Source organism: Oncorhynchus mykiss, chromosome 13 (genome assembly GCF_013265735.2).
Source record: "Oncorhynchus mykiss isolate Arlee chromosome 13, USDA_OmykA_1.1, whole genome shotgun sequence".
Classification (NCBI taxonomy): domain Eukaryota; kingdom Metazoa; phylum Chordata; class Actinopteri; order Salmoniformes; family Salmonidae; genus Oncorhynchus; species Oncorhynchus mykiss.
The window spans coordinates 2,506,765-2,519,532 of NC_048577.1; the positions used below are offsets into that span (position 1 = coordinate 2,506,765).

The following is a 12,768-nucleotide window of genomic DNA, read 5'->3' on the forward strand; positions in this document are numbered from 1 at the left end:
GCAGAATGATATCATGTATATATATATATAGAGAGAGAAGGTAATCAGGGAGGTAATGGAGTCCAGGTGAGTCTGATGACGAGCAGGTGTGCGTAACGATGATGACAGGTGTGCACCATAATGAGCAGCCAGACGACCAAGAGGCCGGAGAGAGAGCACACATGACAACACGTTTTCTGTCTATGAAGGAATAAATGATTGGCAGGATATAGAACACAAAACAAGAAAAAGGTCATTTTACCCCATTAATAACCTTTTACTGCAGGGGGGCTAAATCAGGGGCACGTCGAGAGTTTTCTTGGTAGTCTTAAACAAATCTACTGTAAAAACAAAAGTATCCACATCACACACATGGCTATGGGATGTAGAGAAGAAGACAGCAGTACTGGGTCAGATATAGTTTCCATCTATTTATATTTGAGTTGCATCTCAATATGACACTCAGCAAAATAAAGAAACTTCCCCTTTTTCAGGACCCTTTATCTCTTTCAGAGATCATTCGTAAAAAATCTTTGACAAAACAATATTGTTAATGTATATAATAGTTATTTAATAGACATTTGTTATGATGTATATGACATTCTAACAACAATTTGACCACCCCTGGGTTATGATGTATATGACATTCTAACAACAATTTGACCACCCCTGGGTTATGATGTATATGACATTCTAACAACAATTTTAACCACCCTTGGGTTATGATGTATATGACAAGGTACATTGGCTACTTTAGTAATCTTTTTTTATTGACATGTTTATAATCCAAAAGTATGTTTTTAGACAGGAGGGAAATACTGTTTATGTTAAACTGTAGAGAACAAAAACCTTTGGTGAATCAGGGAGAGAGAGAGAGAGAGAGAGAGAGAGAGAGAGAGAGAGAGAGAGATGGGGACAGAGAGAGAGAGAGGCAGAGAGAGATCAGCGAGTCCCCGATTTCTTAAATACTACACATGTCCAGAAGGTTGGTTCTGACAAACGCATTTCAAAGTTTAAATCACATAAATCAAACACTATCACGTGGATTTGTTTTGTTGAAATGACGTGGAAACAAAGTTCAATGACCCCAGGAAAGTAAAACAAAGAAGTCTTCATTGAGACAAGGATGCAGGTGCAGCTGGTTTGCAACGCAGGATGATACTCCCAGGAACAGGAGATTATGATAGAACAGTTTCACAAGGTTAGTCACATACTCAGATATGTGGACACATATAATTAACATTTTACATTACAGAGTCAGTGATACATTTCATTTCATTAAATCATCAGTGGGACAATGCAAATGTCAACATTGGAGCAAATGCATCACATCCAAATATCACTTGATTATCTGACCATTTAAGCACAAGGAATCTGATCTACTCTTTTTTCAAACTGACATACTCCATATTCAATTCATGTTTTCTCCCGTGTGGACTCTCACATGTCTTTTAAGTGACTGTGATGAGTAATATGTCTTCCCACAGTCTGAGCATTTGTAAGGCTTCTCCCCTGTGTGTATTCGCTCATGAGCCATCAGGCTTCCTAACTCGCTAAATCTCTTTCCACACTGGGAGCAGCGGTAAGGCTTCTCCCCTGTGTGTATTCTCTCATGTTTTTTCTGATTACTTAAGTGGGTAAAACGCTTTCCACACTTGGAGCAGTGGTACGGCTTTTCTCCTGTATGCATTCTCTCGTGTATTTTCAGGCTCCATAATGTTGTAAAACTCTTTCCACACTGGGAGCAATGGTACGGCTTTTCTCCTGTATGTATTCTCTCGTGAATTTTCAGTGTCCCTATTGTTGTAAAACTCTTTCCACACCGGGAGCAATGGTAAGGCTTCTCACCTTTGTGTAATCTCTCAGGTCGTTTCAGGTCCCTTAACTGGTTACAACCTGTTCCAAACTGGGAACAGTGGTAAGGCTTCTCCCATGTGTGTATTCTCCCATGTTGCTTCAGGTGTCCTTTCTGGTTAAAACTCTTTCCACACTGAGAGCAGTGGTAAGGCTTCTCCCCTGTGTGTATTCTCTCGTGTGTTTTCAGGTTACATAACAGGGTAAAACTCTTTCCACACTGGGAGCAGAGGTAAGGCTTCTCCCCTGTGTGTATTCTCTCATGTTGTTTCAGGTCCCTTAACCCGTTACAACCCGTTCCACACTGAGAGCAGTGGTAAGGCTTCTCCCCCGTGTGTATTTTCTCATGTTGGTTCAGGTGTCCTTTCTGGTTAAAACCCTTTCCACACTGGGAGCACTGGTGTCGTCTTGCTGGTTTGGACATATCTGGCTCTGGTTCCTCCGAGTCTGGTCTCTCTCCTGCCAAAAACAGATTGTTTATTTAAATAGACCTGAATGAAACCTCCACATGATAAAACAGCCTTGCAACGAGGGAAAATCCTAATCAGATCCCTCAATAACCTATAGCCAGTATTAACAATCTTGTTGTGATTTTAAAACAAATTATGTTGTAGAGCTTCCTGGTAATTACTGATAATATGTTTACATTACTTATTTTATTAATTCTGTTTTTACAAGTCAGAACACAAAAAAAAAACAGTTCTAGGACACTGAAGACACAGACGTCGCTGGATTCCTATCGAGCAGGTGGTTCTGAATAAAAAACCTTCAGAGTTGTATGAATAGTTGTATGTACAGAATGCGACCTACACACTTCCTTGAACCTAAATAAGTAAATTAGTAATTTTATGTGAAAATCAAAAACATGTATTTACGTCGAAGGGATTCGACACGCTATTTAAATGGCCCAATTAATTTAGACGTTAACACATTTTCAACACTTTGACTGTCACTGAAGTCATGACATTTTGGGTAAAGTAAAAAAATAAGGTGAAATATTTTGGGGAAATGTCCTAAAACTGTTAGTAACTATATACAGTACATCTATATATATAGCCATATTATAAAGTCTGAAACGGCTTGGTCAGTCACATGTCATGAATTCACTATGACATCATCATATGTTCCTAAGACTGTTAGTAACTATATATAGCACATCTGATAGTAACTCTATATAGCACATCTGATAGTAACTCTATATAGCACATCTGATAGTAACTCTATATAGCATATCTGATAGTAACTCTATATAGCACATCTGATAGTAACTATATATAGCACATCTGATAGTAACTCTATATAGCACATCTGATAGTAACTCTATATAGCACATCTGATAGTAACTCTATATAGCACATCTGATAGTAACTATATATAGCACATCTGATAGTAACTCTATATAGCACATCTGATAGTAACTCTATATAGCACATCTGATAGTAACTATATATAGCACATCTGATAGTAACTCTATATAGCACATCTGATAGTAACTCTATATAGCACATCTGATAGTAACTCTATATAGCACATCTGATAGTAACTCTATATAGCACATCTGATAGTAACTCTATATAGCACATCTGATAGTAACTCTATATAGCACATCTGATAGTAACTCTATATAGCACATCTGATAGTAACTCTATATAGCACATCTGATAGTAACTCTATATAGCACATCTGATAGTAACTCTATATAGCACATCTGATAGTAACTATATATAGCACATCTGATAGTAACTCTATATAGCACATCTGATAGTAACTCTATATAGCACATCTGATAGTAACTCTATATAGCACATCTGATAGTAACTCTATATAGCACATCTGATAGTAACTCTATATAGCACATCTGATAGTAACTCTATATAGCACATCTGATAGTAACTCTATATAGCACATCTGATAGTAACTATATATAGCACATCTGATAGTAACTCTACTGAACAAAATATTCTGGATGTAAAGTAGAGGTCGAACGATTATGATTGTTCAACGCAGGTACTGATTATTGGAGGACCAAAAAAAAGTCAATACCGATTAATTGGCCGATTTATATATATATATATATTTGTAACAATTACAACAATACTGAATGAACACTTTTATTTTAACTTAATATAATAGATCGATAAAATCAATTTAGCCTCAAGTAAATAATGAAACATGTTCAATTTGGTTTAAATAATGCAAAAACACAGTGTTGGAGAATAAAGTAAAAGTGCAATATGTGCCATGTAAAAAAGCTAACGTTTGAGTTCCTTGCTCAGAACATGAGAACATATGAAAGCTGGTGGTTCTTTTTATCATGAGTCTTCAATATTCCCAGTTAAGAAGTTTTAGGTTGTAGTTATTATAGGAATTATGATATTATTTCTCTCTAAACTGTTTGTATTTCATATACTTTTGACTACTGGATGTTCTTATAGGCACTATAATATTGGCAGCCAAATCTCGGGAGTTGATGGGCTTGAAGTCATAAACAACGCTGTGCTTCAAGCATTGAGAAGAGCTGCTGGCAAACGCAGAAAAGTGCTGTTTGAATGAATGCTTATGAGCCTGCTGCTGCCTACCACCACTCAGTCAGACAAAGAAATGGTCTTCACACAGTTCGCAATGAGCCAGACGGCCCTAAAGCGAATGGGCTTTTGTTAAATCATCACCTAGTTGAGAAATAATGAATTGAAGTTGGAACATCTGTAACATTTGTAGACTAGCGGTTAATAAGAATGTTGGGCCAGTAACCGAAAGTTCTCCAGTTCGAATCCCCACGACGGCAAGTAGTAAAAATCCTCCTTTAAGACTCCATAATGTTTCATCATTAGATGCTACAGTCCTCCTTTAAGACTCCATAATGTTTCATCATTAGATGGTACAGTCCTCCTTTAAGACTCCATAATGTTTCATCATTAGATGCTACAGTCCTCCTTTAAGACTCCATAATGTTTCATCATTAGATGCTACAGTCCTCCTTTAAGACTCCATAATGTTTCATCATTAGATGATACAGGCCTCCATTAAGACTCCATAATGTTTCATCATTAGATGTTACAGTCCTCCTTTAAGACTCTATAATGTTTCATCATTAGATGTTACAGTCCTCCTTTAAGACTCCATAATGTTTCATCATTAGATGTTACAGTCCTCCTTTAAGACTCCATAATGTTTCATCATTAGATGTTACAGTCCTCCTTTAAGACTCCATAATGTTTCATCATTAGATGCTACAGTCCTCCTTTAAGACTCCATAATGTTTCATCATTAGATGCTACAGTCCTCCATTAAGACTCCATAATGTTTCATCATTAGATGTTACAGTCCTCCTTTAAGACTCCATAATGTTTCATCATTAGATGTTACAGTCCTCCATTAAGACTCCATAATGTTTCATCATTAGATGTTACAGTCCTCCTTTAAGACTCCATAATGTTTCATCAGTAGACGCTACAGTCCTCCTTTAAGACTCCATAATGTTTCATCATTAGATGTTACAGTCCTCCATTAAGACTCCATAATGTTTCATCATTAGATGTTACAGTCCTCCTTTAAGACTCCATAATGTTTCATCATTAGATGTTACAGTCCTCCTTTAAGACTCCATAATGTTTCATCATTAGATGCTACAGTCCTCCTTTAAGACTCCATAATGTTTCATCATTAGATGCTACAGTCCTCCATTAAGACTCCATAATGTTTCATCATTAGATGTTACAGTCCTCCTTTAAGACTCCATAATGTTTCATCATTAGATGTTACAGTCCTCCATTAAGACTCCATAATGTTTCATCATTAGATGTTACAGTCCTCCTTTAAGACTCCATAATGTTTCATCAGTAGACGCTACAGTCCTCCTTTAAGACTCCATAATGTTTCATCATTAGATGTTACAGTCCTCCATTAAGACTCCATAATGTTTCATCATTAGATGTTACAGTCCTCCTTTAAGACTCCATAATGTTTCATCAGTAGACGCTACAGTCCTCCTTTAAGACTCCATAATGTTTCATCAGTAGACGCTACAGTCCTCCTTTAAGACTCCATAATGTTTCATCATTAGATGCTACAGTCCTCCTTTAAGACTCCATAATGTTTCATCATTAGATGCTACAGTCCTCTAAGACTCCATAATGTTTCATCATTAGATGCTACAGTCCTCCTTTAAGACTACATAATGTTTCATCATTAGATGTTACAGTCCTCCTTTAAGACTCCATAATGTTTCATCATTAGATGCTACAGTCCTCCTTTAAGACTCCATAATGTTTCATCAGTAGATGCTACAGCCCTCCTTTAAGACTCTATAATATTTGAAGAATCTAGGCATAGTGTACTGTAGTTATTATATATAGATAGAAACGCTTTTCATTTAATCATATTTCATGGCTTTTAGAAAAATCTTACGGAGCTTGTTTTAAATATATATATTTGCAATTTTTAACAAGTTCTGTAGATCAGATGTTAATTTTTTTATTTTTTTATTTTATTTAACCAGGTAGGCAAGTTGAGAACAAGTTCTCATTTACAACTGTGACCTGGCCAAGATAAAGCAAAGCAGTTCGACACGTACAACAACACAGAGTTACACATGGAGTAAAACAAACATACAGTCAATAATACAGTAGAAAAACAAGTCTATATAAAACGTGTGCAAATGAGGTGAGATAAGGGAGGTAAGGCAATAAATAGGCCATGCTGGCGAAGGACATACAGTCTAGCAATTAAACACTGGAATGGTAGATGTGCTGCAGATGAATGTGCAAAGTAGAAATACTGGGGTGCAAAGGAGCAAGATAAATAAATAAATACAGTAGGGGATGAGGTAGTTGTTTGGGCTATTTACAGATGGGCTATGTACAGGTGATCTGTGAGCTGCTCTGACAGCTGGCGCTTAAAGCTAGTGAGGGAGATAAGTGTCTCCAGTTTCAGTGATTTTTGTAGTTTGTTCCAGTCATTGGCAGCAGAGAACTGGAAGGAGAGGAGGCCAAAGGAGGAATTGGCTTTGGGGGTGACCAGTGACCAGTGAGATATACCTGCTGGAGCGCCTGCTACGGGTGGGTGCTGCTATGGTGACCAGCGAGCTGAGATAAGGTGGGCTTTACCTAGCAGAGACTTGTAGATGACCTGGAGCCAGTGGGTTTGGCGATGAGTATGAAGCGAGGTCCAACCAACGAGAGCGTACAGGTCGCAGTGGTGGGTAGTATATGGGTCTTTGGTGACAAAACGGCTGGCACTGTGATAGACTTCATCCAATTTGTTGAGTGGAGTGTAGGAGGCTCTTTTGTAAATGACATCGCCGAAGTCGAGGATCGGTAGGATGGTCAGTTTTATGAGGAGGGTATGTTTGGCAGCATGAGTGAAGGAGGATTTGTTTGTGAAATAGGAAGCAAATTCTAAATTTAATTTTGGATTGGAGATGTTTGATGTGAGTTTGGAAGGAGAGTTTACAGTCTAACCAGACACCTAGGTATTTATAGTTGTCCACATATTCTAAGTCAGAACCGTCCAGAGTAGTGATGCTAGTCTGGCAGGCGGGTGCGGGCAGCAATCGGTTGAAGAGCATGCATTTAGTTTTACTTGTATTTAAGAGCAGTCGGAGGCCACAGAAGGATAGTTGAATGGCATTGAAGCTCATCTGGAGGGTAGTTAACACAGTGTCCAAAGAAGGGCCAGAAGTATACAGAATGGTGTCGTCTGCGTAGAGGTGGATCAGAGAATCACCAACAGCAAGAAAGAAGCAATACAGACCACATTGAAGTGTCTGGAGTTTAATTTGCGTTCTAGAGTCTTGTAAAGATAGGGGGGGTTGACTGGGACAGGCAATGTAACATCCATCATATTTTGAGAAAATGTTTTTGTAAAACATGCACCTTACATCAGATCATCTTGAAACTTTCTCTCTGAAGCGAACTTTCATCAATGTTTTATATGGTCTATTGGTTTCTCTCTAAAGCTAACTTTCATCAAGGTTTTATATGGTCTATTGGTTTCTCTCTAAAGCTAACTTTCATCAAGGTTTTATATGGTCTATTGGTTTCTCTCTTTTCATTGGCAGAATCCTTTTTCAGTGTTATGATATTCATGACATCCAAATCCACCAGTCTATCTTCCTGTCAACTAACAGAACTCTGCTGGTTGTCCTGGTAACAGATACCAGTGGGCAGATCTATTGTATTTGTTCAAACTAAACTACAGCACTTACTTTGAGTTAAATCTGATCCTTTCTTCTCTTCTCCTCCTCTCACAGTACCACTCAGCCCTGTTGTTTTCCTGCAGTCCACCAGCAGCACAGACAACCTCTTCATACCCAGCAGTAAGGTGCTACCGGGAGAGGCATGACATAGGGACTCCGGGAGGGAGGAAGGGCTAGCGTTGTCCTGGTAAACATAAAGAGGGGACACAGACACATGTCATTATGGATGCTGATGTCACTGTTGTCATGAAGTGCTTTACAGAAACCCATCCCAGACCCAGAGAGAGCAAGCTGTATGCTAGACCAGACCAAGCTGTACCATCTGGTGTTCTGATCTGGAGAGACTCTTCTCTGCCTCGTCAGCATCAGGATGTTGTTGAGGGTCCCCAGAGGATCCACAATAGTCATGTCTCTCTCCTGTGTGAACGAGAACATCAAACAGATGGTAAACTTGTGATCTTCTAATGCAATCACAGAGTCTTACAAGAGGCATGAATATGTCTAAAATGGCCACTTTCATCATGATTTTATAAAATATTGTGTGATGCAAATGTAAAATGGTGCCTTTTGTGTCGCTTTGATATTTTAAGTAGAAATTACGCAGCAATATTGAATTTTATATTAGATGAAGTGCACTTTAATAAATCTAATTCAATAAATCTAATTTAAATCTCCCAAAAACATATGTACCAATGGCAGATTGAACTAACAATTTATACAGTACTGAACAACATATTCAAGTGTAGAACTTCAGTAGAATGCCCCCCTTCAACAACTGCATAGTTTGTGCCCCTGTTTAAGACAGTACTCACGGGTGTTAATCTGAAATTCTGTCTCCTCTTCTTTCACTCCCAAAACATCTTCCTCCTTCACGTTTATTGAGACAGCATCCTCTTCCTCTCTAAAAGCTTCTTCCCCTCCTTTTACTGTAATATCCTCCTCTTCTTTCATCATTCTAAAAGCTTCTTCCTCTCTTTTCACTGTAACACCCTCCTCTTCTTTTATCATTCTGAAAGCTTCTTCCTCTCTTTTCACTGTAACACCCTCCTCTTCTTTTATCATTCTGAAAGCTTCTTCCTCTCTTTTCACTGTAACACCCTCCTCTTCTTTTATCATTCTGAAAGCTTCTTCCTCTCTTTTCACTGTAACACCCTCCTCTTCTTTTATCATTCTGAAAGCTTCTTCCTCTCTTTTCACTGTAACACCCTCCTCTTCTTTTATCATTCTGAAAGCTTCTTCCTCTCTTTTCACTGCAACACCCTCCTCTTCTTCTTCGACGACAATGTTCAGTCTCAGAGCTTCTTTCTCCATACAGTATACCTCTTCTTTAGCAGGGGTGGAGTAGTTTAGTGAGCTCATGGTCAGGGATAGTTAGTTAGCATTAGCGACTAGCCTAGTGCTAACCTCAGTATCAATCTTTAACACGTTTGCAAATTAAGTTGACCAATTGATCCGTCAACAGAAATGTGTTTAAAACACAGATTAGCTAATGTACACAAACATGGTCGAAAGGGAGGAGAAGTTTAGTGAGCTCATGGTCAGGGATGTTAGTTAGCAAGTTAGGTAGCATTAGCGACTAGCCTAGACACTATCAATCTTTAAAAAGTTTGCAAATTGAACAAGCACATTAGGTTAAAGTTAACCATTAGATAAGTCAACCAAAATTTGTTTAAAATACTGAGATTAGCTAATGTACATTAACATGGTCTAAATAATCAATCTTTCAGTTTTATGTTGGCTAGCAAGCTATCGAGGTGGTTGAAAGAGTAGCCGTGTTGTTGTTCCTGAAGAAGCGTCCCGTCCAGTCCATTATACGTCACGCAAGACGCACATCGTCATCGGCTGGCTGGAGTGAGCAACGCATTTTGGAAACAATAGTTACTACGCTTTTTTGTATTGGAAATAAATTTATAATAATTTAACAATAAACTGATATATTTTCACTCACGTCTTAGAACTAATAAGATTTGATTTAAGAATTTCCTGTACACAGAAGTAGAAGCGTAATATGAATGTGTAGATGATGCATAAATACTTCTATGAATAGGTAGTGTGTTAATACACATTTTCTCTGTTCATTTTTCACATTCGTTTTTTATCTCGATGTGACCATACTATTCCCTTAAAGCCAAATAGCACTTGATTATATGTAGTGCTTTACACTGAGTATACAAAACATTAAGCACACCTGCTCCTTCCATGACTTAGACTGACCAGGTGAATCCAGGCTAAAGCTATGATCCCTTATTGATGTCAGTAGTTAAATCCAATTCAATCAGTGTAGATGAAGGGGGTGGGAGACAGGTTAAATAAGGATTTTTAAGCCTTGAGACAAATGAGACATGGATTGTGCATGTGTGCCATTCAGAGGGTGAATTGGGAAGACAAAATATTTAAGTGCCTTTGAACGGGGGATGGTAGTAGGTGCCAGGCCCACCGGTTTGTGTCAAGAACTGCAACACTGCTGGGGTTTTCAGCTCAACAGTTTCCCATGTGTACCAAGAATGGTCCACCACCCAAACAGTGGTGGTCAGTGCCGTTTAAGATGAGGGAGGACCATTTGGTTTTTCATGAGCATGGCCTTTTTTCTACTACAGCATGTTGGATGACTGTCATTCAACTGTCATTCATATTCGATTCACCCTGTTCAATGTAACAGCGAGAGGTTTAGGCTACTACTTGATTCTCAGATGTTCCCTTTACCAATCATGAGTTTGCTACAACCTAGCCTATGAATGAAGTTTACAACGTAGGTGTACACAGGTCAGTGAAAGTGACACATTCAATACCACCTTGCATACTCTTGCCTGCATCTAGCTGATATAGTGGGTAATCATTAATCCAGCAGTTGCAAACAAGAGTTTCTATTGGACAAATTCAGGTATATTGTAACCCCGTTTTGTTCCGTTTAAGAAACTTTGTCAACAACAATCGGCACATGAATGCACCGCTGATCACAGTTCACTTTCATAACAGCCACGTTGTTTTCCTTCTCATGCCAAGCTGCACCATCTGGTGTTCTGATCTGTAGAGACTCTTCTCTGACTCGTCAGCATCAGGATGTTGTTGAGGCTCCCCAGAGGATCCACCATAGTCATGTCTCTCTCCTGTGTGAATGAGAACATCATAGATAGTAAACTTATGATCTTCTATTACAATCACTGGGTCTTACATTAGATATTAATATGTCTAAAAAAAGGACCTAAATCGTTAATTATGCTTTTTTTTTTAAATATTGTTTGTGATTCAATGTAAAAGTCTCGTTCCACAAAATGGGTTCCTTTTACGTCCCTGTGATATTTTAAGTAGAAATTACATTTTAAAAGCCTGTTATATTAGATCAAGTGCACTTTAATATAGACCACGTGGGGAATTCAATCAAAATAATGTAAAAGTCCTAAAAATATGTACCAATGGCAGATTGGCCCTTAAACAATTCCGACAGTGTAGAACTTCAGTAGAATGCCCCTTTGAAACACCACATTATTTCAAGGACTGCATAGTGCCCCTGTTTTTAAGACAATACTCACTGGGGTTAATCTGATCTTCAGCCTCCTCCTCTTTCACTCCCAAAACGTCTTCCTCCTCTTTAATTGAGATAGCCTCCTCTTCCTCTTGTACTCCAAAAGGTTCTTCCTCTTCTTTCAATGTTACGGCATCTTCCTCCTTTTTGATTCTGAAAGCTTCTACCTCATCATGTTCCACGCTGACAACATCTTTCCCATCTTCCTCTTTCACTGTAATATCATCCTCTTCTTCTTTCAATGTGATAGCCTCCTCTTCATCCGTTTTCATTCTGAAAGCTTCTTCCTCTCCTTTCACCAGACCGTTCTCCGTCTTGCTTAGTGAGCTCATGTTCCGGGCGATTAAGTATCAATGTAACACATATGCTAATTTAACAAGCAAATCACGTTTAAATTAACTAGATGATAGGTAAACAAAAGTATGTTCAAAACACAAAGAGTAATATACACAAGGTTGGTCTTAAACGCTTCAATTAACCAGGACCTCAGCGACCCCTTGCCTGGAAAAAAATTGACTTTAATCCATTGATAACACCAGCTGATGTGGCTATGGGTGTCTTTGCTATTTCAATGTATCTTGAGTAGTAATCTACCACTAGCAGATAAGTGTCATTTTTCCAATAGAACATATCCGCCCCTACCTTTTGCCATGGCCGTTTTGGCAGCTCCGTTGCCATCATTGGCTCCGGATGACAAGGTTGACATTTTGTACAGACCTCACACTGGGCCACTAGCTTGGCAATCTGAGTACTCAGACCAAGCCACCACACTGACTGTTGAGCCCTCAGTCTGCATTTGGCTATCCCCATGTAACTATCCGTTGTCCTTTCATGAGAAGGTCTCCATTACAGTGGAAGTCACTTTGGTGCACCCAATAGGGCTTCAGCAGTTGAGGCAGTTCTGGGCCATCCCTTTTTGCACTGCTGCACTATCTGTTGGCAGATGTGGTCTTGTTGTTGCTCCTCTGCAATCTGCTGCCGTTGTCGCGCGTTTTTATTTTAGATCATACTACAGTTTCGGTTTATTTTCGATTGCGAACTACCACGTAATTGAATCTGTTGTCGCTGTTGAAGAAACGTCCCGTACCGTCCACTAGAAATATACGTCACGCAAGAAGCATCACAGGGGAGCGTTATCTCGCTCGTCCAGGCAACATTGAGGGTTAGGTGGTTAACAGTCTAATATTGGCTATCAATTCAGAAAGAAACTAACTAA

At 38.8% G+C, this 12,768-nt stretch overlaps 1 protein-coding gene across 1 annotated transcript; it reads right to left on the bottom strand.

Annotated features, from left to right (window-relative positions):
• Nucleotides 1-454: 454 nt before the first annotated feature.
• LOC118938509 (zinc finger protein 879-like) lies at nt 455-11,884 on the bottom strand. The gene is made up of 4 exons (XM_036942549.1): nt 11,684-11,884; nt 9,978-10,012; nt 8,039-8,157; nt 455-2,292 (listed from the first exon to the last, which is right to left on the bottom strand). Exons 1-4 carry the CDS (start codon nt 11,882-11,884, stop codon nt 1,391-1,393), a joined length of 1,257 nt encoding a protein of 418 aa, XP_036798444.1. The 3' UTR covers nt 455-1,390.
• Between the last annotated feature and the right edge of the window lie 884 nt (nt 11,885-12,768).